This window comes from Pimephales promelas, chromosome 4 (genome assembly GCF_988280905.1).
Source record: "Pimephales promelas chromosome 4, fPimPro1.hap1.1, whole genome shotgun sequence".
Classification (NCBI taxonomy): domain Eukaryota; kingdom Metazoa; phylum Chordata; class Actinopteri; order Cypriniformes; family Leuciscidae; genus Pimephales; species Pimephales promelas.
The window spans coordinates 4,430,624-4,455,907 of record NC_142772.1 but is presented as its reverse complement, the minus strand read 5'-3'; the positions used below and the strand labels follow the sequence as shown (position 1 = coordinate 4,455,907).

The 25,284-nt window shown below is 37.1% G+C and overlaps 1 protein-coding gene across 3 annotated transcripts; it reads right to left on the bottom strand.

The window, feature by feature from the left end:
• Window positions 1–1,132: 1,132 nt before the first annotated feature.
• mlxip (MLX interacting protein) lies at window positions 1,133–25,027 on the bottom strand. 3 transcript variants are annotated; one of them, XR_016168217.1, is made up of 18 exons: window positions 24,495–25,026; window positions 20,631–20,737; window positions 20,449–20,534; window positions 19,216–19,305; window positions 19,033–19,074; window positions 16,941–17,187; window positions 16,761–16,850; window positions 14,675–14,769; window positions 12,317–12,824; window positions 10,788–10,879; window positions 9,227–9,347; window positions 9,029–9,141; window positions 8,624–8,731; window positions 6,657–6,784; window positions 6,400–6,523; window positions 4,673–4,802; window positions 1,976–2,207; window positions 1,133–1,892 (listed from the first exon to the last, which is right to left on the bottom strand). XR_016168217.1 is itself a non-coding variant. In XM_039662085.2 (17 exons), exons 1-17 carry the CDS (start codon window positions 24,797–24,799, stop codon window positions 2,092–2,094), a joined length of 2,502 nt encoding a protein of 833 aa, XP_039518019.2. In that variant the 5' UTR covers window positions 24,800–25,026; the 3' UTR covers window positions 1,133–2,091. The 3 variants fall into 3 exon arrangements, 2 of the variants coding, with proteins under 2 accessions (XP_039518019.2, XP_039518020.2); XM_039662085.2 differs by having other exon boundaries at window positions 1,133–2,207; XM_039662086.2 differs by lacking the exon at window positions 8,624–8,731 and having other exon boundaries at window positions 1,133–2,207; window positions 24,495–25,027.
• Window positions 25,028–25,284: the final 257 nt, after the last annotated feature.

Below are 25,284 nucleotides of genomic sequence, written 5' to 3'. Positions count from 1 at the left end.
TTTTAGTGAAAGTAGGCTAACGATTGTGTCATACCCAAGCGACTCTCTGTCGCACAGTGGAGAGATTATTACCGTATGGACAGGAGAAGAAACTCGCGCACAATCAGGGAAACGTGGAGGCAAAATGACAAAATAATTAATCAGAATACCTAGCAAAATTGTCTCCTCCTAGCTCATGGACAGCTCCTATTCACACTCTTCGCCTCTGCATGTTTCGGAAGAGAATGATTCAGATTTGTCATGCCACAGCACTAGAAGAAAGACGGGTTGCTCTCGTCACAACTTCGTCAAGCTCTGTTTGAGGCTGCGCGTCAGGGACGGAAGTGCTAAAAAAAAAAAAAAAATCGCCAAAAATGGCCTTCAATCGTCTCAATGGGGTTCCAATGAGATCGCTCTGTCCATTTATTTTACTGTCTATGGGTCTGAGGAGGAAAGAAAGCTTAACTTGCTCTGCCCGGTCCGGGCATTGAAGGTGTATGTGGATCGTTCTAGTGGTTGGAGAAAATCCAACCAGCTCTTGGTATGTTTTGGTGCTGGCCGCCCGCAGGTTTGCCACATTAAAGCAGAGAATTTCCCACTGGGTCACATACGCTGTTTCATTGGCTTATGAGGTGCGTGGTCTACCTTCACCTCTTAGCATCAAGGCACATTCCACCAGGAGCGTGGCTTCCTCTCAAGCCCTTTTTAGAGGTGCTCTCATGGAGGACATTTGTGTGGCGGCAGGGTGGTCCTCTCCACATACTTTTGTCAAATTCTACAATTTGGATTTTGATACGACACCAGGTTCCCAAGTTTTGTCTGCACACATTTTTAACTGGTGTTTAGGGGAAAAAAGCTACATATTGTACCCTTTTAGGTGCGAGCGATGACCTTTTCAACCACCATCAAATCCAACCCGACGTACTAATTCAAAAACAAAAAGGGAGAAATCTTCCATAGCGTGTTTGTCAAACATTTTAAAACAAGGTTCGGATTGAAAAATAAATGTGAATTTAAATGACTGAAAATGAAGCCTGAACTAAAAGGAGACAGCACAACTGTTTGTATGACTAAGTTACTTATAGCCTGACCTGTTTTGCTCAGATTAGTGAAAATACCCTCCAACTTCCCATACAAATGACGTTTATATCAATTGCCTTGCATATAAATGAATGCAAAATTCATATATTTTTATTGGGAACATTCCACAGTTCATTTTTTTTCACCAAGTAAATGCAGAAACGTGTTGAGCAAATCAGCATTCAGAACATATAGTGAAAAAAAAGTTCATTCTTTAATAATAGATGGTACACCTTGCATTTTAGATCTGTGGGCCGTTTAATATGAACTGCTGAAATCAGGTGTCTGACATTAAGACGTCCTCCCCAAAAGAAAAAAACAAACACTAATCAGCCTATCGAAAGTCCTTTAAATGTTCCTCTTAAGAAACAACAAACGCACTTCACACTTACATGAATATAAATATTTGTCTATTTGTTATTTTCGGCATATAGTTTTGCAGGCCCATGCATCTGTCCATGCTCTTAAAAAGTCTCAATCCTGGTATTTGTTCAATGGTGTAGCGGTTTTTGGGGTGAACAGAGGTTAAATTTATAAAAGGACACTAAATAATCAGAATAACAGCATCAAATACAGAAAACACCCAAACATATGAAAAAACAAACACACACCCTGAGTCTCAAGGCAACAGGTCTAGTAAAACTATGCAGTCGGAGACATGCCAGCTGTATGGCTATCAAGATGATGAACGTAAACAAGAGAGACTGACTTTGGTTTGTCATTTTAAAATAAATCGCTTATGCTAAAAAAGAAAAGAATTCAGTGGACTGAGTGGCCATTTGCATATTCCTGAACATAAGAGAAGCAAAAAATCTGACCATGTACGTAGAGTTCTCCATTTTGTCCACTTCTACGAACACATTTAAAGTAGACAATCAAGCAGTTCTCTTGCATTTCCACCATTTTGAGTGGAGTTTTTAGTAACAACAAAGCAAAGATCTCACCACAGGCACAAGGCTCCTGAAGACTGATATGCCTGGATAAAAAATCTTAAAAATCACATTTTCAATGTCAGAGGGTTAAAACTGAGGATCACGAGGAATGTTTTTTTGGGTTGAGAACAGCTTTTTTGGCTTCCTCGGATAACAGTGCGGGATCGGTCAAGATGGAGGTGGTGGTACAGAGCTGTCGTAATGTCTTGAGCACCACTGTACGATACAGAAAAACACACACAAAGAAAGAAAATGGTGAACATAATACACAGATATCAAAATGTAGAAACTGTAACAGAATAGAAAGCGCGAGGTTAAAAGGACAAAAGAAGTTTGTGCATTCGAGACCACCAAAACACTAGTACTAACATTAGATATTTCTATCATCATTTCACAACCAATAGGCAGTTCAAAGCTTGGTTTTGTTTTTGCGCTCTACGAGAATAGGTTTTCAAGCTTGAATGTTCAAAAAATTATTATTTTCCCCTTATTCGACATTGTTGCAGCTCCTCTCTTCTCAGTCTGTCAGTCTGTCTCTATGAAGTTACTGAGTAGTGTCATTTACAGGACATTCGCTCGGAAGGAAGTTTAGTACAAGAACCAAAACAAAAACGATGGAGAAGGATATGCTGCTTTGTATCGCTCTTTACTTGGGCTGCACAATTTAGGGAAGAAAAAATAAAATTAAACTGCAAATGTATGGATAAAATTGCGATTTAAAATGCCAAAAGTTAAAACACCTAACCCCAGCTGCTCCCGACGAGCTGGATGGCGCCTAGCATGGCCGACACCGCCGTCGGTGTATGAATGAGTGAGTGAATGGGTGAATGTAAGGCAAATGTAAAGCGCTTTGGTGGCCATTGGGTCTGTGAAAGCGCTCTATAAATGCAGTCCATTTACCAAACAAATATTTAAGTCTAATGCACATGACACAAAATGGAAAACACGATTGGTTGAATCCGGATTTCCGGGAGACACGTCACGTTCTTTAACGGTCCACCTAGAAACAAAGCCATCATGAAGCCAAACCCCCTCATAGAAGGAGAAAGCCGTCGTGTTTACAGCTGTGACAATGAGTCTTATCAGAAACAACTAAACGCTGGACAGTACTATTATGTTTTTGAATGAATGGGCTCTATGCACGGCGGTATCTCCGGTGAAGGATTAGGGATGCTCGATAACTTCCGCCGATCATAGAGTCCAATGCAATACAGAGAATTTATATTGAATTTTATACTCCATGGTTATACTAAAGAAACGTTAGTCACAAAAACAGATAAAACAGACACCCCTCGTTGTGTTTATGCTTCTTTTAAAAAATTATATTAAATAAACATAACTATATATAAAATTACATCTAAACGTATGTACGTTTCGTTTCAAAGTCGGGAGGACAGTAAATTTGGAAGACTCTGCCATAATCCCGTTTTCCTCGGTTCTCCTCTGCTTTAATCTCCACAACCGGAAATGGACGAGCATCCTTGCGTCAAATGCGGAACTTATGCGTGCATATAGCCCATTGCATACAAGTCTGTTATTGTGAGAACAGTGACTTTTTACACTCCTAAACATGACACTGAACAAAACAAACTATGATTGGTTGATGTCGGTCAGATGTCCCCTTGGCTAATTAAAGGATTAGTTCACTTTTGAAAAAACTTTTGCTGATAATTTACTCACCCCCATGTCATCCAAGATGTCCATGTCTTTCTTTCCTCAGTCGAAAAGAAATTAAGGTTTTTGATGAAAACATTCCAGGATTTTTCTCCATATAATGGACTTCAATGGGAACCGGATGGTTCAAGGTCCAAAAGACGGTTAAAAACTGTTTCAGATGCAGCTTCAAATGTCTTTAAACGATATCAGACGATGAATAAGGGTCTTATCACGCGAAACGATCGGTTATTTCAAAACTTATTCCAAAAATGTAACTTTTCTAAGGACAAATGCTAGCCTTTCTCCATTCTGTGAGGCGCGTTTGCAGCGTCACGTATTACGTAATTACGTTCAAAAGGTCACGGGCGACGTAGCCGAAAGTACAGAGTCAGTGTTTACAAGTTGAACGCATAGGTTGAACGTGCAAACAAACTAACACCGTTTACAAAAAAAGGAATTAAAAGGAAAAACAACGATGTCGGACAATTTTTAGTCTGTACTTCCGGCTACGTCGCCCGTGACCTTTTGAACGTAATTACGTATTACGTGACGTTACAAACGCGCCTCAGAGAATAGAGCAAAGCTAGCATTTGTCCTTATAAAAGTTACATTTTTGGAATAAGTTTTGAAATAACCGATCGTTTCGCATGATAAGACCCTTATTCATCGTCTGATATCGTTTAAAGACATTTGAAGCTGCATCTGAAACAGTTTTTAACCGCCTTTTGATACTTGAACCATCCGGTTCCCATTGAAGTCCATTATATGGAGAAAAATCCTGGAATGTTTTCATCAAAAACCTAAATTTCTTTTCGACTGAGGAAAGAAAGACATGGACATCTTGGATGACATGGGGGTGAGTAAATTATCAGCAAAAGTTTTTTCAAAAGTGAACTAATCCTTTAAAGCTGCTATGGAGTCCAGACCTTCTGCCATCAGTCTGAAGGTCTGGCTAAGCCAGACTACTACTGTCCAGTCCAAGAAAAAGTTGCTGACATTTCAATAAAGTGGAACAGTGATCTTACTAGGTCGGAGGACAGGGAGGGCACAATAACGATCCAGCCACTGCATGGTGGATTCACAAAGCTCTGTGTTGTTGGTGGTAGACACCATCCCATTGAAGGACTCAAACAGAGGTTGAATAATGACGCTAAACTGAGAGAGGAGTATTAAAGAAAATAAGAGTCCAATCCAGTACAAACATTTTTGCCGCTTTTCCATTACCAGTACCAGCTCGACTCGACTTTTCGCTCCGTTTTCCATTGCAGACAGTACCCGGTCGTCATAGCCACCGTCTATGCCATGACCAAAGAGTCTATGGCCATAGCGACGCCGCAGGAAACTGCCGTGACGTAATCTTATATGCGACTATACTAGGGCTGGGTATTGAGACAAATTTCACAATTCGATACGATTTCGATTCACAAGCTTGCAATTCGATTCAATATCGATTATTTTGGATATCAGTTACAATAAATGGCCATTTTTCTCAAGGGAATCAAATCTCTTAACTAAAGCTGTAAACTATGGGAGTCTAGTTGTAGCCAATAGGCTTCATTAGCCTAATATGAAGGTAATATGAACTGTTTTGTAGCTATACAAACACTTAAATTACACTTTTGTTTATTTTTATAATAAGAAGATTATATGAAATATAAACATTTAAATGGTGGCTGTCATAAAACTTGCCAGATTTATTCAAAAATGCATTAAATATTGAGGAACATTAAAATTATAATGCATATGTAATATGGTGTATATATTTAGCAAAATGCTCCTCTCTAGAGTTATTTTTTCTACCTGACTAACGAGTTTATGTGGGTTTTCTGAGGTAAATATGACGATACATGACATTGATTACAAGCTGTTTAACTGACGTCTTTCCACGGATGAAACGCAGTTTGAGCGAATCAATGTGACATGATACAGATTTCGATAAGTTGTACTCTATCACACTTTTAACACACTTTCAGATGCTCATTCATGTTTATTTCGCGCTGTGACTGGTATTATTAAGCCGGAAGAGAGATCAGCGCTGCTGCTTCTCTTGAGCTGTGCCAGAGCGATCTCACGCCACAGCGCCAAAACGTTATTTATGTTTTTGAATTTCTAAAGAAAATGGACGTAATTTGAAAATTGAGACTTTGTTTCATATCAATAGTAACAAAGGACAAAGATTATTGCGATTTTTTGGATGCGCGCAGCCGCGAGACAATGTCCCATTTATTCAAATGAAACAGGATGACTAATCGATTCTTGAGATTTAAAAATCGATATCGGTTCATAAAAATGAGAATCGATTAATATCGAGAAATCAATATTTATTACCCAGCCCTAGACTATACGAATCATACAAAGGAAAGTCTGCACCTCCTCGTTTGGCCATGACGTATTCTTCCGAGTTGCCATAATAATAGTAGTAAGTTTAGTAACTATCTCTGGCCAAACTATTTAAAAATGGCGGGGTTATTCTGGATACTCCATCTGGCGCATGCAATGATGACACGGTGAATAGTGACGATTCTCTCTGACCAATCAGCAGTCGGCATTGTTTTCACGTCACATTTTAGTATCGCCTCAGCTCGCTCAGAACCTCGCCGTAGGTCATTCAAAAAAAGTACCCGAAAGCAGGTACAGGTACAACTTTTACACGGTGGAGAACCAAACAAAGACGAGTCGAGTCGAGATGGTACTGTGTAGTGGAAAAGCGCCATTTGTCTATTCAGTTCAATCTTTTCAGGCTTAAGGATACTATCCAGAATTTCCAGTTCTGAAGAGTTCTGTTCTTCACATAGTCCTCAAACTTCTCCCTCATGTGGTCAAAGCGATGGCGTGTGACGGGAACCCCTGTATCGGGGAGCTGTTCCTGGCACAAGCTGCAATAAATAATGGGCATCTTTTACAGAGAATAAGCAGGTCTACATATCGTTACATTGAAATATCCTGTCAGTTTTTCCAAATGTAATGCTTCCAATTAGTTCCCAATTTTTATTTTGAATGAACACTTACCTTATAGATGTATTGAGCTCCTCAATCTCCTCTCGTAGTCTCTTGGTCTCTTCCTGCATCTGTTGTCTCTCTAGTTGTAGTTTGCCAATGTAATCAACTGTCTTCTGAAGTGTTGCAGCATTACTGATCTGAAAACCCAGATATGGGTGACAAAAAAGTTGCATCACAAGCATGTTATGCTGTTTAAGGGCCAAAATTAAACAGTAATTATTTTGGGGCAATATGACGCTTTTTAAGGTTTTCTTTTTCCTTTAGTGTGCAATGTGCCTGTATAAGATCTGCAAAGTTAGCAGGCTCATGGTGTTTCACATATTTTATAAAACGCCTTGATGGAAGTTCAGATTACTACCGCACTTGTCTACGTCACAATGACCATGTGCAAACTGTAAAGTTTAATTGTGTTCAGCAATTTTAACTAAAGCACAGTCTGCAGAGGCGTCGTGTATTATAAGCGTTTTTGGGGTTATTGTTTAAGCCTGGCTCGTATTTTAAAGGAGTAGTTCACTTTTAAAGGGTTTACTTAACCCCTTGTCATCCAAGATGTCCCTGTCTTTCTTTCTTCAGTCGAATAGAAATTAAGGTTTTGGATGAAAACATTCCAGGATTTTTCTCCATATAATGGACTTCATTGGGAACCAAACAGTTTTGTGCAGAACTGTTTGGTTCAGTTTCAGTGCAAGACAGTTTCAGTGCAAATTGTTCAAAGGGCTTTAAACGATTTCAGACGATGAATAATGGTCTTATCAAGCAAAACGATCACTCATTTAAAAAATAAATAACAAAGTTTAAGTTTTATTAGCTCAAATGCTCGTCTTGCTCTGTTCGGTCACTCTCCTGTCAAAATGAACGAATCTTTTTTCGAGTCATTTGGTAATTCAATGAAAAGATTTGTTCATTTTGATGAATTATATGGAGAAAAATCCTGGAATGTTTTCATCAAAAAACTTAATTGAATTTCGACTGAAGAAAGAAAGACGTGGACATCTTGGATGACATGGGGGTGAGTAAATTATCAGCAAAAGTTTTTTTTAAAGTGAACTAATCCTTTAATGTACGTATCTCTCGTCTTATATCTCTCATCATACTTCATTAACACTTGTCTGGTTCTGTACACACTGCGTAGAAATTTTGTAAATGCGGTTGTCACTACCTGCATTTTTTGTTAATTCGGTTGTAGAATGACTAAGCACTAATTAAGCACTAAAAGGCGAATTGCAATAATGTACAATATGTGAAATATAAATGTGTTTTTTCCTATTCTAGCACATCCAAAAAAAAAAACTAAATAACGACCTTTGAAGAGAACATCATACTTCTTTAAAACACTTTCGACCATTACAGTTAGGCCGTGTGTCCACCGAAGCATTTTTAGCCAGCAGAAGACGCCAGAATATGATGAAGACGCCTAGCTGTGGGCGCTTGAGAGCGTTTTGTCAGCGCAGCGTTTTTTCCGTTAAGACGTTTTGTTGCTATGATACAGAATATCCGCAGCACAGTTTACTTGAAACTGATTTCGCAGATAATTTGTTTCATACTAAAAAAATATTTTTCATCCATTTTGTTCGGTTAGCTCTGCTGCTTGATGTCGTTGTACAGAAAGAATGTTGTGACAGTTGGTCAGTGTGGTTTAGTCCCGCCCCTCCTTCTCTGTGATTGGACGGCTGGGTAAAAAGTGACGGTGATGAGCGCTGCGTTTTATCCAAACATTTTTAAACTCTCGGCGACCAGTAAAAAAAATTTCGGGAGCTCAGGCTCATGGCGTTTAAAAAACGCGGCAGTCCCATTTGAAAAAAATTGATACATACGCCATCATACAAAAATTGATACATACGCACGTGGAAAAAACACTTTGGTGGACACATGGCCTTATGCAGAGACAAATTCAAGCAAATTATATGCTCCACAAAAAAAAAAAAAATGAAGTGAATCTTGATTTTGAGAATTAAGTAAGATGAATGCAGATTTACATTTGATTGAGACTTGAGGGTCGGCACAAGATTACACAATGTCTTGAAGCAGACATTTATGGTGAATCGCCTCTTCTGCTCTGCAGATATGTGAGTCACTCTGCGACTCTGTCAAAGCAAAAATTACAAAACAAGACAGACTGAGAAATTGCCAGATATTTGGATATTTCAACATCAAAATTAGTGACAATTACGCTCAATTGGCCAATTAAGAAAGTTGTTAGCCCACCCTAACACACACACGAAAAAAGTAAATAATCTTTCAAATTTGCCATTCATTCATTCATTCATTCAATATCAGCAACTTTTCTACTATCATCTATTGTGAAAATTGAAACCTTTTGAATACATCGCATCAATGTACAGTTAGACAACATTAGTAGAGTGCGATCTCATGAACCGTACCTTACAGGTTCCATTTTTGCCCATGCCTGCGCTGGTGTTGAGAGGTGACTGGGGGCTTGGTACCTGTTCTGCTCCCAATGGAGACCCTTGACCCGAAACACGTCCGTCGTGTGCTAAAGATAAAGGAATAAACAATAAAAATTGCTCAGAACCCTAAATTCAGTGAATTCAGCGTAAATTGACCGGGCTGAATCGAACCTGTACTTGAAGACTGTACAGATGTCTTGCTGCTGGACACATTTGTGGCAGTTTCCTCTTTGGGTATGATCAGTTGGGGAGACTTCTGTGTCTGAGGGAGAATATGAAACCCAGCAGAACCCTGCAAAGTAGTGTGTACATTTTTATTGTAATTTTGGATTGATTGGGGCCCAAATTAATTATTATTTACTAGGGTTGGGTAGAATTCAAAATTAAGACTAGAGCCCGACCGATAAAGGATTTTGAAGGCCGATACCGATACTAATATTTTTGGGTTTTAAAATCCGATATTCCGATATATCGGCCGATATTTTATTTATTTATTTGAAACTGGACATGATAGTCACAAATTTTGTCATGCTTATTTGAACTAAGAGAACTGATGGAGATTTTCTTTTAATTGTTATCCAAGCAATGTACGTCTCGTGACCAACTCAACGAGTGTTGCCAACAGGAACGGTGTAGAGTGCCCTCTGGTGGACAAACTATACAACTCCAACACTCGTGACATGGTTCAAGCGTGTTTCGTCCATTTTTATTTTATTTTTGAAATATTAATTTATCGGCCATTATAACTGCCGATACCGATAGATTGGAAAATGCCTAATATCGGCCTGCCGATATATATTGGTCTGGCTCTAATTAAGACCTGGCTGCCTTTTTAATTTATGAATCAGAAATGGAACGAATCACAACTCACAGGATGCTGAATTGGAAAAATAGGAAAATTAATTTAGTGAATTTGAAATTCAAGTCACACTATAGAAAAATTCCCAAGAAACTGTTTAAGCACAATATTCTCTCTTCCGTGTACCCATTTTCTATTGAATTAGAAAGTATGTTGAAAGTATGTAAATCGACACCCATTGCTACTTATCATTGCTAGTCAGAGACAAGTGTTATAAGGGTGAGAGAGTTGTACCATTTCTTTGAACACGTCCATGAGTGCAAGATGAGTCAATAATGTTTGGTGTGATTTCACGGAAGAGAAATACTATATTTGTGCATGAGCTGATGTTAACTTGTAGTAGCAGACACGGCCTCAGACCAAAACACAAACTAACGTTCAAAAGTTTGGGGTCAGTAAGTTTTATTTAAAAGAAATTAGTACTTTTATAAAGCAAGGACGCATAAAATTGATCAAAAATTATAAGTCAAGACATTTATAGTGTTACAAAAGGTTTCTATTCCAAATACATGTTGCTATTTTGAACTTTATATTCATCAAGGAATTTGTTTTATCATCATTATTGTTTAGATTAAAAAAAATAAAAAAATATCTTACCAACTTCAAACTTTTGAACCGTAGTGTAGATGTTGTATGAAATTGTTCGTTTTTTTTTAGACGGAAAAATGTATAAAAATTACTATTAGCCATTACACAATAGCATTTTCAATTCTTACTTTCATTCAAATTTGCATTATAATTCTGCATCCTGCTTGTGAACTGAATTAAAATTTTGAAATTTAAAAGATTCTTTAAATCAATCCTGAATGATACACAACCCGTTTAGATAGACTATTGTAAAACATGATAGGACATGAAGGGTGGAAATCTTACACAAGGAATACTGGAGGAGGCAATGAAACCAGTGGTGGGGACAACATCAGAGTTGAGAGGGGACGAGGTAACAATGACAGCACGGGCGGGACCTGGGAATGGTTATGATGGGATATGTACATGATGAGAACAATTTAAGCTTGGCAATGCTGTTGATTTTTATCCTACTATCAGTTTTCTGGATGATTTTTGGGGGATCCATTGTATTTGTTGAAGATCCACTAATAGATGAACATTTTAATTAGAACTGCTAAACAGGTTAAAATATTTATCAAAATTCATCTTAATTACCAACATGGAGAGGCTTTCTCCATCAATTACTGATAAATGAAAACAGCATAACCATCACTGTCCATCACTGTATGGCATAAAAAGAAATTAACAGTACAACATCGTAAAATTCTACGGTTAAAAACCTGTTAATTGGTTAACGGTGAGTCATTTTACAATGAAATGTGTCTAAATGTACAGTTCTCAGAAGTGAAAATTAACAAGGCATCTTATAATTTACAGTGAAAAAAGTAAACTGACATTGATTCCCAGAATTCTCTGTGCGGCGGCTCACATTTGATCACTGTAATCCTTGTTTCTTCTTAGTTTTGTTCTCAGTTACGTATGTTAGGTATTTGTTAATCTTATGTTGCAGTATGGTGTTCCTAACAATCCTTTAGGTGAGTGTATTGCATGTTCAGATATTCATACAACTAAATATTCTGGGTGCCATGAATCCTTGATCAAAAATGCTTATTTTTTGCTAATTTATTCCTGTAAATTTAAGTTACTACTACTTACTGTACTGTTACAACCACAGCTGCCGTTTTCTAAAGTTTATGCAAGATGTTATAAAAATATCAACCTGAAAATGTGTTGCTTATTATTAAATGGTTTATAGAAATACAGGGGTTGGACAATGAAACTGAAACACTGGCCAATGTTGGAGGTTTCACATCTATATGCCTGGCGGCCAATCTTCAGAGTGAAGCACGGGTGGATCAGTGATGGTTTGAGCTCCAATATCATGACAATCCTGATTGTATTTGATGGACACGACACTGCCGAGGACTACCAAACCCTTCTGGAGGATCATGAGCACCTGATGCTCATGATCATGCACCAACACACACAGCAAGACTTGTGACAGAAGGGTTTGATGAAGATGAAAGTGACGTTGAACATCTCCCATGGTCTGACAGTCACCAGATCTGAATATTATTGAGGTGTTTTGGAGGAGCGAGTCCACCAGCATCATATAGTGACCTGGACACTGTTCTGGAAGAGGAACGGCTCATAATCCCTCTGGTCACTGTGAAGGACTTCTATCTGTCAATTGGTGCTGTATTTGGATGCAAAATGAGGCCCTCACCATTCTAACAAATTATTGTGTAGTAAAACCAGGTGTTTCAGTTTTTTTGTCCAACCCCTGCATGTAATTGAACAACAGAATATGTTAAATGCGAGTCCATTTTTAGATGTCTTATGTGTGTTAGTGAGCATGTTAAAAAAAACCTGCTTTGAGGAGAGACACAAACCTGTGAGTATGAGTTGAGAAGGCAGTGGATTGGCCGGGACAATCTGTCTCTGTGGGTGTCTGGCCTTTTTGCTAGGAACAGAAGGTGGAATGGATTTGGGCAAGGCGAAGTTGACCGACTGTGAGTTTGGTGTGGCAGAGGTTGATGGAGACTCAAAGCTGGGCCTGCGACTGAAGGTAGTGGCAGCATCAGTGGGAGTTACTGTGGAAGGGGCGGAGTGTGTTATTACAGAAGGAGATGGGATGTTTGTGTCGGGCTGAGGGACTGTAGTGTCTGTTGAAACACCTCCTGGTGGGAGAGGTGGAGCTGGTGGTGGCAGGAGAGATGGGACGGACGGAGTCACTTGCTCTGTGTAAAGAGGCACGTAGGCTTGTTGGTAGGACGGGCCAGCGGCATTACCGTTGTCCTGGTTGGCGACTGCAAGATGGCTGGGCAGTGGAGCAGACGGGATGAGGCGGTAGTCCGGTGGCAGAGAGGGAAGCTCCGGCATGGACGACAGCAAGGGATTCTAGCAAACAACAGGTATCAATCTCAGCACAATGCATACTCTTTTCAGCCTTTGCTTTGTACATATCATAGTTTGAGAAAAAAAGTACTAAACCTAACAAGTAAATATTTGCAATGTTTTTGCGATTACTTTGCAAATGTGGTAGAAGATATAATACATTAAAGGGGTGGTAAAGTATGATTTGAACTTTAGTTAGTGTCTAATGTTGCTGTTTGAGCATAAACAACAGTATCAAAGTTACAACGCTCAAAGTTCAAAGCAAAGGAAGATATTTTACTACATCAAACGGCTGGTAGGGACTACACGAGCTTCCTCCCGGGTTAGTGACATCACCAACCCTAAAATGTGCATAAGCCCCGCCCCCGGGAACACAAAGTCCATGTTGAGAAGAGGAAGAGTGGTTGTATAAGAGTACGTTTGTGAGTCAGCTCAAACTTTAGCATCCATCTTTTCACATGGAATAGAAAGTCACTCCTATATGAGCGATTTATAAATTACATGACAGAATATCCTAATTGAAGATATTCAACATAAAATCATCAACTAACCATTCAGAGACGTCCTGTTGTATTCTACATGTTGTCACTTCTTCTTGAGTCTCTCCATCTTTGACTGACTCCATTTTTACATTAAAGGGAGAACAGTTTCTGTAATTTTAGTGTGTCAGCGTGAGGACATCGCAGGTGCTAACACACGCTAGCTCTTGAAACCCCGCCCTCTGCAGCAGCTCATTTACATTTAAAGGGCCAGGCACAAAACGGTGCTTTTTGCAAACCCTCAAAAACTGACAACTCTAACATGCTATATAAAAATATCTGTGGGGTATTTTGTGCTAAAACTTCACACACACACTCTGGGGACATCAGAGATTTATTTTACATCTTGTGAAAATGGCATTTTACCACCCCAGATACCTCACAACCGCGTATAAACTTCCGCTCGATATTTGAGTCTGAAGCGTTAGCACACTCCCGACCACTTGATGGCGACACGGTGAACACGGAAAAAAAAGTCCGGGAGCACAGTTGCTCTGCTCACGCTAGCCTTCTGAGAAACGGAGAACCGAGCGAAAAGACTACAACCAAATGTAAACAGACCCCTTTCCTTTTCCGGTAGCTAGCGCGGTAATATCAACGAGCACTGAGATTTAAAAAAAATGACAAATAAAACACGTCAGAAACTGTATTTCGCTACGCTACTTGTTTCAGAACATCAACGAAGACAACCAACCACTCGGTGAGTTGCACAGTTTTGAAAATGAACGTTAAGGGTTGTTTTAAGGACATGTTTGTGCATGCCCATAGACACCCGGTCTAACGCTGTCACAGGCGATTCTAAAAAAGTCAAAAAGTCGAGACAGGACCCAATGTCAAAATTTCTAAGTCCACCACTCTATTTTATTCAAAACAAACTACAAAATAGACTCAAGGTGTTAAATACTGGAATTATCCTTTAACAGTGTCTACAATTTAAACAAATCATGTGTGTAATCTCTGAAAATTATAAAAGTCTGTAAAAGAACTGTACAGTTTTGGTGCAGTCTGTGCAATATTAATAATTGTAAAAAAAAAAAAAATTAATTACTTTAGTACAGTCATGTATAAGCTATTTTAAAGCCATACATCCCATCCCTGCTGTCAATTGTAACCCATTGTGTCTAATCATAGTGTGCACATATACACACAGTTGAGTTATGCATACTAATCTTTAATGATTCTAATTGGTTATAAAGACACTGTAGAGTTTCGTAATTCACATAAAGCAACTGTGCATCTGCTGTGGAGGAAAGGAAGTGCATACAAGACAGGAAGAAGCACTATAAATCTGTGTTGCATGTTCAGGATGGTTACCTGTGTTTGGGAGCTGCTGCTGGTTAAGGGAGTGACTGGTGGGGAAGTTTGGGAAGTGAAGGGGAAGGCTTGCGGACGCAGGGTGTGAAACAAATCTAGTTGGGAACACAAAAAAGACTTTTGATGCAGTGAGTTAACTTTACAACTACTCTGACAGATTGAGTGAATCTGTAGGAAACTCATTGACGAAGAATTTTCCACAAAACTGGATTCAAAATTAACTAATTTAGTCAAAAAATCACCAGTAGATTGCCAGTAGATTTTAGGACTTGGTTGACTATTGATTTCTCAAGTTTAAGTTAAATGAATCGTAATTTAGTAACATTAATTACAAAAAGCTTTGTGCTTTGTTACTATTAATATGAAACAAAGTCAATTTAATGACAAAATTCAAACAATAAATACCATTTTGGCATAATGTGGCGTGACAGATCTCTGTAGTGCTTCAGTTCAAGCGGCACGTGAACCGATCATCTCTTCCTCTTTACTACTAGTTATAGCATGAAATAAATATGAATCAGAATGTATGTTGAAAGATACAGTGCAGTTTATGGAAATGTCAGCCAGTGTTTCAAAGTCATGTAACTTTACATTTAAGAGCCATTAAATGTCCAATTGTCCACAGCTTGATAGTTAGCTAGAAATATTCACTATAGAGTGGAGGAGTTGGTAAATATATGTACTATATTACACAATCATATTTTTACTTAAACCTGTTCTTCAATATTTAATTTATGTTTGACTAAATACGTTTTTTTTTTTAGACAGACACAAAAAACGAATTGGGGCAGATGAGTAATTGTATCATTACAAATGTTTTTAACAAAGTCAGTATAATAAAAATGGCCTTATGTGCAATTTAACAAATCAGTTGTTCATTTTAACAATTAATATTATCGTAATTTTCCAACTTACAGCAACAGCCAGGTTTCGGAAGTAAAAACTTTTCTTCTTTATAAACCTTTAAAGACAATTTTACTTAATTACATTGTACTTACTCAAATAAGTACGGAGTAATATTCATGAACTACATGTACTTACACTGTAAAAAATATTGTTGGTTTAACTTAAAAAAGTAAGTAACCTGGTTGCCTTAAAATTAAGTTGATTGAACTGGAAAAAGTGAGTTAATACAATGAAGGAGATTGATTTAATCATCAGAAACTCAAAATAATAAGTTATCTCATCTAAATAAATGATTTAAGTTGATTTGACAAAAGAAAAAATGTTGTGATAACAAATCTTGAAAATATTTTTTTTACAGTGTAGAGAGTTACTGCTAGGGTTAGGTTTAGTTACTTGCAATCACTCATAATTTACTGTTATTACCGAACTACGTACATGGCGTAACGTGTAACTACTTCACCTTAAAATAAAGTGTTACCGTATTTGCTTCTGTTGAAGCCGTCGGCGCACATTGATTCAACTTATTTTTAAAATAATCGTGCTTAAAATCTACATTAACCATGAGGCTGTACAGAAAATTCCACCAATCGAGTCGAGTCTCCCTACTGTCAAAATACTTCAATATTTGAATATACAGCATATTTTGCAATAAACTTAAAACATTGTTTTTACATATACAATAAATATTTTTAAATAAATACTTTTTTACGTCTACATCGTTTTTAACTTGATTATGTTGTTCGCAATGCTTTATGGGATTGTAGTTCTTTCCATCGCTAAAGCTGTTAAGTACAGTCTTGTATCTTTGTCAGATTTTCTAACACTTTTTTTTAATTCAAATCAAAGTTTGCAATGTTGTAATTCACCTTGCAGATGGTTGGCTTTAATGAAGTGTTTTTGAAATCCCCATCCGGAACAGGCGCTGTTGCAGTTTACAACATTATTTGAGAGAGATATTTCATTGAGAAAAACTTGCATGTACTGTAAATGAATCCAAATTGAATCTACACGAGATTGAGATTGGAACTGAATTGCTAGCTAATTAATCGATTTGTGAAATTTGTGTCAATACCCAGCCCTAGTAGATGTAAGGCCATATCTGCACAACATTTCTAGTCATTATGTCAACAAGTCAAGCGTTAATCCGCAATTTAACAAGAGGAATTGATCTCGCTCACACCTTGCAGAGGCTCGAAAGTGTCCATGAAGTCCAGGTTGGGCTGCAGTGGGATGAGGCCTGGCTGGATCATATCGGCATTGCCTGCATGGGCTAAGAAGACAGGAGGGGCCGTGCCAGTTCATCAGTTCATCTTACTCAAGAATAAATGTGTAAAAAATGCTGACTTGACTTATTTCTCACCAATCTCTCTTGGATTGGGCCATGCTACAGGTTGATGAGAGGCCAGGGTGGAAAAGAGTGTGTCTGAGAATTCAGACATGAGCACGTCCATGTCAAAAAGGGAGTCCATCTCCATTGGAACGGGCGAATCCCGACTCTTGCGGGACCTACGACGACCTCCCACACTGACATCCTCATCCTGGCAGAAGAGGACACGGTAGGTGTCTGGCCACACTTCCCCAAAGAGCGAAAGCTGTTCCTCCGCACCCTTTGGGAGGTCAAAATGCAACAAGCAGGCCAGGTCAACAGACACACTCGAGGTTCATGCAGAGCAAAATGGATCAGGCATCAAGAATCTGTATTAGCAGCACATGCACTACCAGTCAAAAGTTAGAGGACGCAACTGACTTGGTGTGATCTTTAAAACCAGGGGTTCCCAAAATGTTTCTGTCAGCCGTAGTCATAAACGACATACTTGAAGTACTCCCTGACATTTTAAAGGAGTAGTTCACTTTAAAAAAAAAAAATACTTTTGCTGATAATTTACTCACCCCCATGTCATCCAAGATGTCCAAGTCTTTCTTTCTTCAGTTGAAAAGAAATTAAGGTTTTTTGATGAAAACATTCCAGGATTTTTCTCCATATAATGGACTTCAATGGGAACCAAACGGTTCAAGGTTCAAATGAGAGTTTCAGTGCAAACTGTTCAAAGGGCTTTAAACGACACCAGACGATGAATAAGGGTCTTATCAAGCGAAACGATCGTTCGCTTAAAAATTAACGAATCTTTTTGAGTCATTTGGTTCATTGAATGAACCAAATGACTCAAAAAAAGATTTGTTCATTTTGATGAACGAGTTCGAACAGGAAAGTCACGAACGCGCATCACAGAACAGAGCATTTGTGCTCATTAAACTCAAACTTTTTTATTTATTTTTGAAATAAGCGATCATTTTGCTAGATAAGACCCTTATTCATCATCTGGAATCGTTTAAAGCCCTTTGAACAGTTTGCAGTTTGCACTGAAACTCTCATTTGGACCTTGAACCGTTTGGTGCCCATTGAAGTCCATTATATGGAGAAAAATCCTGGAATGTTTTCATCAAAAACCCCATCAAAAACTCGACTGAGGAAAGGAAGACGTGGACATCTTGGATTGATATGGGGCTGAGTAATTTATCAGCAAATTTTTTTTTTTAAAGTGAACTACTCCTGATAATATTTCAAGGTTTCATCCAGTTATTGGCAAATGTTAAGTTTTAAATGTTAAATGTTAAATGTTGACAGGCTTAAACAGATTTAGGTAACAGATAAAATGAAACCGACTTCATTCCAGTCATCAAAAGCCAGCCAACCCTCCATGTTCTTGCACTAAGACCTGAAGACACAGCCGACTTAACCAACTTTGCCTTCTCCCATATTATATACACATCTCCTCTCTAAATGTCTCTAAATACTACTATAAAACGTCTGTGCTCCACTGCTAAACTTCAGTCTTGACCACATTGACCACACTTGACCACAGGAATCCAACAAATTAACTTTGCTCACAAAACTTTTGTGATTGAAATAATATGACTTGGAAGCAAAACTGTTTTGCAAGACAATGCAAAGATTTTGTGAGTGAACACAAAAGCATTGAATTATAAATTTAGGCTCCCATCTCATATTTTATTTCAATCACCGTGTCCCATAAGTGGCTTCGGACTAAACTACACATATATATATATGTACATTCATATGTACATATACATTTATACAGTGTATATATATATATATATATATATATATATATATATATATATATATATATATATATATATATATACACACTGTATAAATGAATGTGAACTGCTGTGTTTCAACAAAAATGTATTTGATCTGTTTAAACCAAGATTCGTAACTGAAAATTAGTTTTAGCAAAAACTCTTAAAATGATGTTAAGACGGGCAGTGCTGATCTCTTTAGATCAATTAATTACAAATGAACGACAAAGTTTGTATAACAAATAACAGAAAACAACTGCATGCCACGTACACACTTTTTACTTGGATGCAAAATGACTTGAAAGCAAAGCTTTATCAAGAATAGTGGAGAACATTCAAGAAATTACCTTGAGAAGGCTGGACAGGTCTTCATCCTTGTGCTTCTGTAACTATAAACTCCAATGTGTGAGTGCTATTAAAGAAATCTTATTAATTGGTGTATTTATGTTGTAAATATAAGAGAATTATAAATAACATCCGAGTTACACAGTACTGTAAGTTAGACCAATGTAAGGGGGAAATAAACATACTCTTTTCTTAAAATATGTTCTCCATTTATGATATTCCCTGATGACGATTTCAATTCTCCTTTTCCAGTACTTGCCTTCTGTTGCTATTGCCTAGGAGGACAGAAGAACATGGTAACAAGAGAAAGTGATAAGGCAAGCCGTTTTAGCTTAAATTGTACCCAGCCTTACTCGTCGTAATTGCATTTTCACTAGTAACAATTGCAATTAGAGAGCTCTACAAATGAATTTTTACTAGTCATATGTCTCCATTGACTTCCATTCATTTTTAATTAGAGAGCTCTACAATTGAATTGTTACTAGTAATTACAATTAGAGAGCTCTACAATTGAATTGTTACTAGTAATTACAATTAGAGAGCTCTACATTGAATTGTTACTAGTAATTACAATTAGAGAGCTCTACAATTGAATTCTTACAAGTAATTACAATTAGAGAGCTCTACAACTGAATTGTTACTAGTAAGAATTACAATTAGAGAGCTCTCTAATCCAATTATTACTAGTAACAATTATAATTAGAGAGCTCTCTAATTCAGTTTTTACTAGTAAGAATGCAATTGCAGAGCTCTTTAATTGAATTTGTTACTAGTAAGAATTGAATTAGAGAGCTCTGAAATTGCATTTTCACTAGTACGAATTGAGTTAGAGAGCTCTCTAATTGTAACTGCTACTAGTAAGAATTGATTTGTAGAGCTCTCTAATTGAATTGTTACTGTAACAATTGCATTAAAGAGCTCTCTAAATCAGTTTTTACTAGTAATAATTGCATTAAAGAGCTCTCTAAATCAGTTTTTACTAGTAATAATTGCATTAAAGAGCTCTCTTAATGTAATTCTTACTAGTAAAAACTGATTTAGAGAGCTCTAATGTAATTCTTACTAGGAAGAATGCAATTGCAGAGCTCTGCAATTCAATTAAAGAGCTCTGCAATTACTAGTAAATATCGAATTAGAGAGCTCTCTAATCGTAATTGTTATTAGTAAGAATTTAATTAGAGAGCTCTATAATTGTACTTGCTACTAGTAGGCATTAAATTGTAAAGCTCTCTAATTGAATTCCTACTGGTAAAAATGCAATAATGACGAGTAAGGTTGGATACAATTTAAGCTAAAACGGCTTGCCATAAAGTGATCGAACTCAAGAAATGAACAGTGCAAATTCTTCAAGCGAAAAAAAAAAACAGGTTTTTAGGGTTTTTGTTTTTTTTTTAAAAAGACACTTCAAACATGCTCACCTCTGTTGGTCGATGTACTCCCGAATCCATATTGCCATCCAAAGGTGTGACAAAATGGCAAACAGGGTTCTGTCTCTTCTCTACATCTTCAGGAAAGACAAGCATTGCAGACAGAAATCAACAAACTCCTGTGTTTTCACAATTCTAAGCAGTATGCATGTTTAATTTATTATTAATCTTACATTGCATATACCAGGCTCTCCAGATAGCATTGTTGAGGCGAATCTTGTCCCTCCACAGCAGCTTGAGGCCTTTGAAGTTCTTCCATTTTGGTGACACCAACCTTCCACTGTGGACACAGAATAAATGTGTTTATTAGGACTATCAGATCATGACATTTTGGGTGGTGATTAATTGTGACACAAATAGTTGCAATGAACCATTTAATTGCCAGTTTTGTTCATGTCACTTACAGTCTAAGCTTGATATACATTGCACATTATAGATACCCAAATATTGCACGGTCAGGGATAGAATTAGACTAAATATTTAGCTTTTGTATCCACTTTACTCTACTATTCACACTTATTTCATTGGAACTATCACAGGGTTCCAGACTGACGCATATGCGACCATTTTTTGATAAAAAAATATGTGCGAGTGGACGCTCGCGAAACAGAACGCCGTCGTATCAGCGGCTGCAGTCCGTAACTTATGTTCAAAATGAACGAGTAGGCTACATCATGAATCCATTTTCCAAACCGTGTTTTTGACTTTTCCTGAATCACTGCGATACGCCTATAATAAGTGTTTATATTCGGACTATTTTATCCCTGGATCGACTCGGATGCGCAGTTGCCCAGTGCCTGCGTGACTCGCCATAGACAGTAATGGAGAGAAGTAGCTCCGGCTACAGTGTTCTTCCGCAAGATACGTACAGTTTATTTATTGACGAACGTAGACGTCACGCGCAATTACACACTGATGGTGGAACGCGCCAATTACGACTTCACAAATTAAAGGGTTAAAATTTAAAATTAAAATGTCTGACGAAACAGCATGCCCCTTCCTATGTCTTTTCAGCGGTTAGATGAATGATAATAGATAGATAGATAGATAGATACAGTCGAGTATTATTCAAATGTAAATAGATGGACTGTATACAATTCAAATGTAAAATGCTTAAAATTACAGATTAAAATTACTGTCCAAAATCCATCAAAATCCTGAAATTTGGCAATGATAATTAATATATTACAGGTATTTATGCTGCAACCCAGAAAGCCTTTGCTAGCTTTGGTCTATTAAAACCACTATTCATTGATTAATCCCATGGCATGTAGCAGCAAAAAAAATAAAAATAAAAGTGCGACCAACTGAGAAAGTTGGTAGCACCAGTTCAACCAGTGGAAAAGTTAGTCTGGAGCCCTGTCTCAACCTGAATTGTACAGTAATATTTATTATCAGGTGGCCTTAACTATTATTTACTAAGATTCAATGCCTTCAATACTATGAATTTACAGTGTAATTACATATTCTCAAAAAAATCCAATATTTTCTGCTAATGAGTCTGAGGTATGGTTAGGTTTAGGAGTAAAGGCAGGGTTGGGATGAGAGTTTGGGTTACGGTTAGGGGTAAAGTTAACTACAGATGTTAATCTGTACAGTACTTTAAATATCATTACAATGCACCAAAATATATGTACATAAGTAAATCGAGTCAAACGATATAAAGTGTGACCATTATTATATTGGTTGGTGTTGCTGTCATGCATACTACAATACTGTGGAAATATTAAAATATTTCTTCATGCAAAATGCCCAACATTTTGCCATTATGCTAATACATAAATAAAATAAATCCGGAGAGTTTTTCTCAATTTTCAATTGATTATCGTCATAATCAGCCTGTTGTATAGCTTCATTTCTTGTTGAGTATTTGTGCAAAGGCCTTTACATATAACTCGAATGTGACTAATCTGGTTAAAAGAAACACTTGCAGCTGGAGTAAATTTAAAGGTAATACCATAGACTGTAAAAAAAGGATAATACTCATGAGAGGATCGCATTGCATTGTGGTTATAATACCACCTAAGGGAGCTGTAATTTTAAATAATGAAATGATCTGTTGTCAATTATTCCTTATTAAACCAACAGATTACTTTGGAATATGGATGTACAGGCTAAATGTTTCATTCAAGTACATGTATAAAGCATTTAAAAGAAACTGATGATGGTTGTTTTGCCTTCTTTCTAGGCATAATTTATTCACAAGCACAATAATAATTATATATTCCATGCTTCCCATGTGAAGTTGTTTAGTCAATGTCTTGATTGAGCAATAAAGTCAATAAGGAAGTCTTGTTTTGGAAGTGTAGCATATAACCGGACCATGGTCCAGGGAACTACGCAAAGTAATTCAGACTAAACTAAACAAGAGCAAGATGTGAATAAGACAGCAGTGTCATATGATTTCCACAAAGCGGAACAAAATTGTGAAATACTTTGAAGACGGAAATCTGAAAAGATAACCACAGTTTAGGTCTCAATTTAAATGTGACCCTTTGACTTGTACGGATGCTAGTGAATGCAAAATTGAATGAAAACAAGCGTTTGTTGTTGGATTGAGATTGAACATGCCACTACCACAAATGCTAAAAAAAAAAGGGATATTTAGGACAGAACCATTCCTGAGGATTTGTAAAATGACTGTTAAAACTAGACTGTTTTTCTATCATACTAAATTCAATAGCACAACAAATACAGGCATGTCCACATAACATGAAAACCCCAAAAAGAAAAACAAGAACAAGTTTCCACTAACTTTCTAATCTTCAGTAGAAAGCATCATAAAACAGTGCTTTAATGTGTTTACTGTATTAAGCACATGTCAACTTTTTTGTTATTTTGTCTTGTGTATAAAACGTTTGTTATGTGAAAGGGCAGCACTAAAAAATGACAATGCAATGACATGCAATTTTTATGATTCCCCTGATAAAATAACAATCTGCAAGGTGTGTGTGTGTCTGTGCGTGTGCCAGCTAAAAATTACAATTCTGTAATCATTTACTCTCAACATTACTGTAGTACAATTCTTTGTTTATTATTTGAACACACGAAGGGATTTTGTCCAATTTTGCGATACAGTACCGGTCAAAAGTTTGGAAACATTACTATTTTTAATATATATATATATATATATATATATATATATATATTAAGGCTGTCAAACGATTAATCGCATCCAAAATAAAAGTTTAATATATTAGTTTAATACATATGTGGGTGCACTGTGTATAATTATTTGTGTGTGTGTATATATATTTATATATATATATAAATACACACACGTGCATGTATATTTAAGAAAAATATATTATTTATCTATAAAATATATATATATAATATAAATTATATATAAATCTAAATCTATTTATGGTGACATGAAAATATTTCTTAAATATAAACAAGCATGTGTGTATTTATATATATAAAATAATTACACAGGGTGCACCCACATATATGTAATCAAACTTTTATTTTGGATGCGATTAATCGTTTGACAGCTCTAATATATATATATATATATATATATATATATATATGTATATATATATATATATATATATATATATATGTGTGTGTGTGTGTGTGTGTGTATGTGTGTACCAAAAATAACACCAAAACACCAAAAATAATTTTAATTCAGAAATGAAGAACATGTTTATCTGTGTGTAGAAGGTTGCTAAGATTGGAAGGAGGAAAATATGCAACACTTCCTCACAAAAGTGGCGTCTAATTTTGTAAACAGGTTCACTTCTTAGAATTATAGTCTATATGTCATGCCTAAAGTCAATGTTGATGAGTTTTATCAAGACTAAAAGTACAGCCTAAACAGGCTAATACAATTTTCTTTGTGCCAGACAAAAAAGCTAGGAATTGTCGGTTGTTAAACACCCAGCTAAAACACAAAACAACACCTCGGGGAAATTAAATGTAAACTAGTTTCTCTACACAGGAATGATGGAATAACATTTAATGTGGCCCAACTAAAGTCTTCGCACAAACAGGTAGTAAATCGCTCTTTTGTTCACTAATAAACCCACCTGTATGCAAGGGTCATGCACTCGAAGAGCTTCGTCAGGGAGGCATCAATAGAGAGATGCGATGTGCTAGTCTTCCCGAAATGATACGTCTGGCAGGTTTGTTTATTCACAGTGTCGAAATCGTAACCTTTCTTTGGGGGGTGATCGGTATGAGGAGAAGACACCATAAAATGACCACTATGGATGATCTGTGACTCGCGTCCATCAGGTTTCTTTAAGGAAATAGTCGATTCCTCTGCGTCAGAGTCGTCGTCCTGCTCTTGCTTGGGAGCCCTCCGGTATTGCCGTGTATCTCGAGTAGCCATATTAAAATACTTTTTCTAGAATTGTTGCACTGGCGATAGTTCACATTATGTCACGGTTTTCGTCCATTGCTACTGTATTGCTTTAGCTATATAGTTGTAGAAGCTATTTAGATGCCCAAACTTTGTCGCCCGCCCCAAACATTAGCATATTAGCATGCATGCTATCACTTGTATCTTGAAAGGATTCGGTGGTGAACTGAACTCTACACGGTCGTTGCGTCGCGATTGGTTGACTAGAAAGCACACCCACTAACGGTGGGAAACACAATGCGGGCTGCAACTGTTCAAGTCAGTCAAAACATATTCCCTCGGTTTAAAGGGATAGTTCACTTTGAAATTAATTGTTTATATGTTTTAGCTTAACGTTACCTCAAGGGCATCCAAGATGTTGGTCTCTTTGTTTACACAGTATTTTCAATCTTTATATTTTTAGGTCAAACCGTTCTTGTCTGTCAGTCATATAATGGAGGTATATGGTCACCACC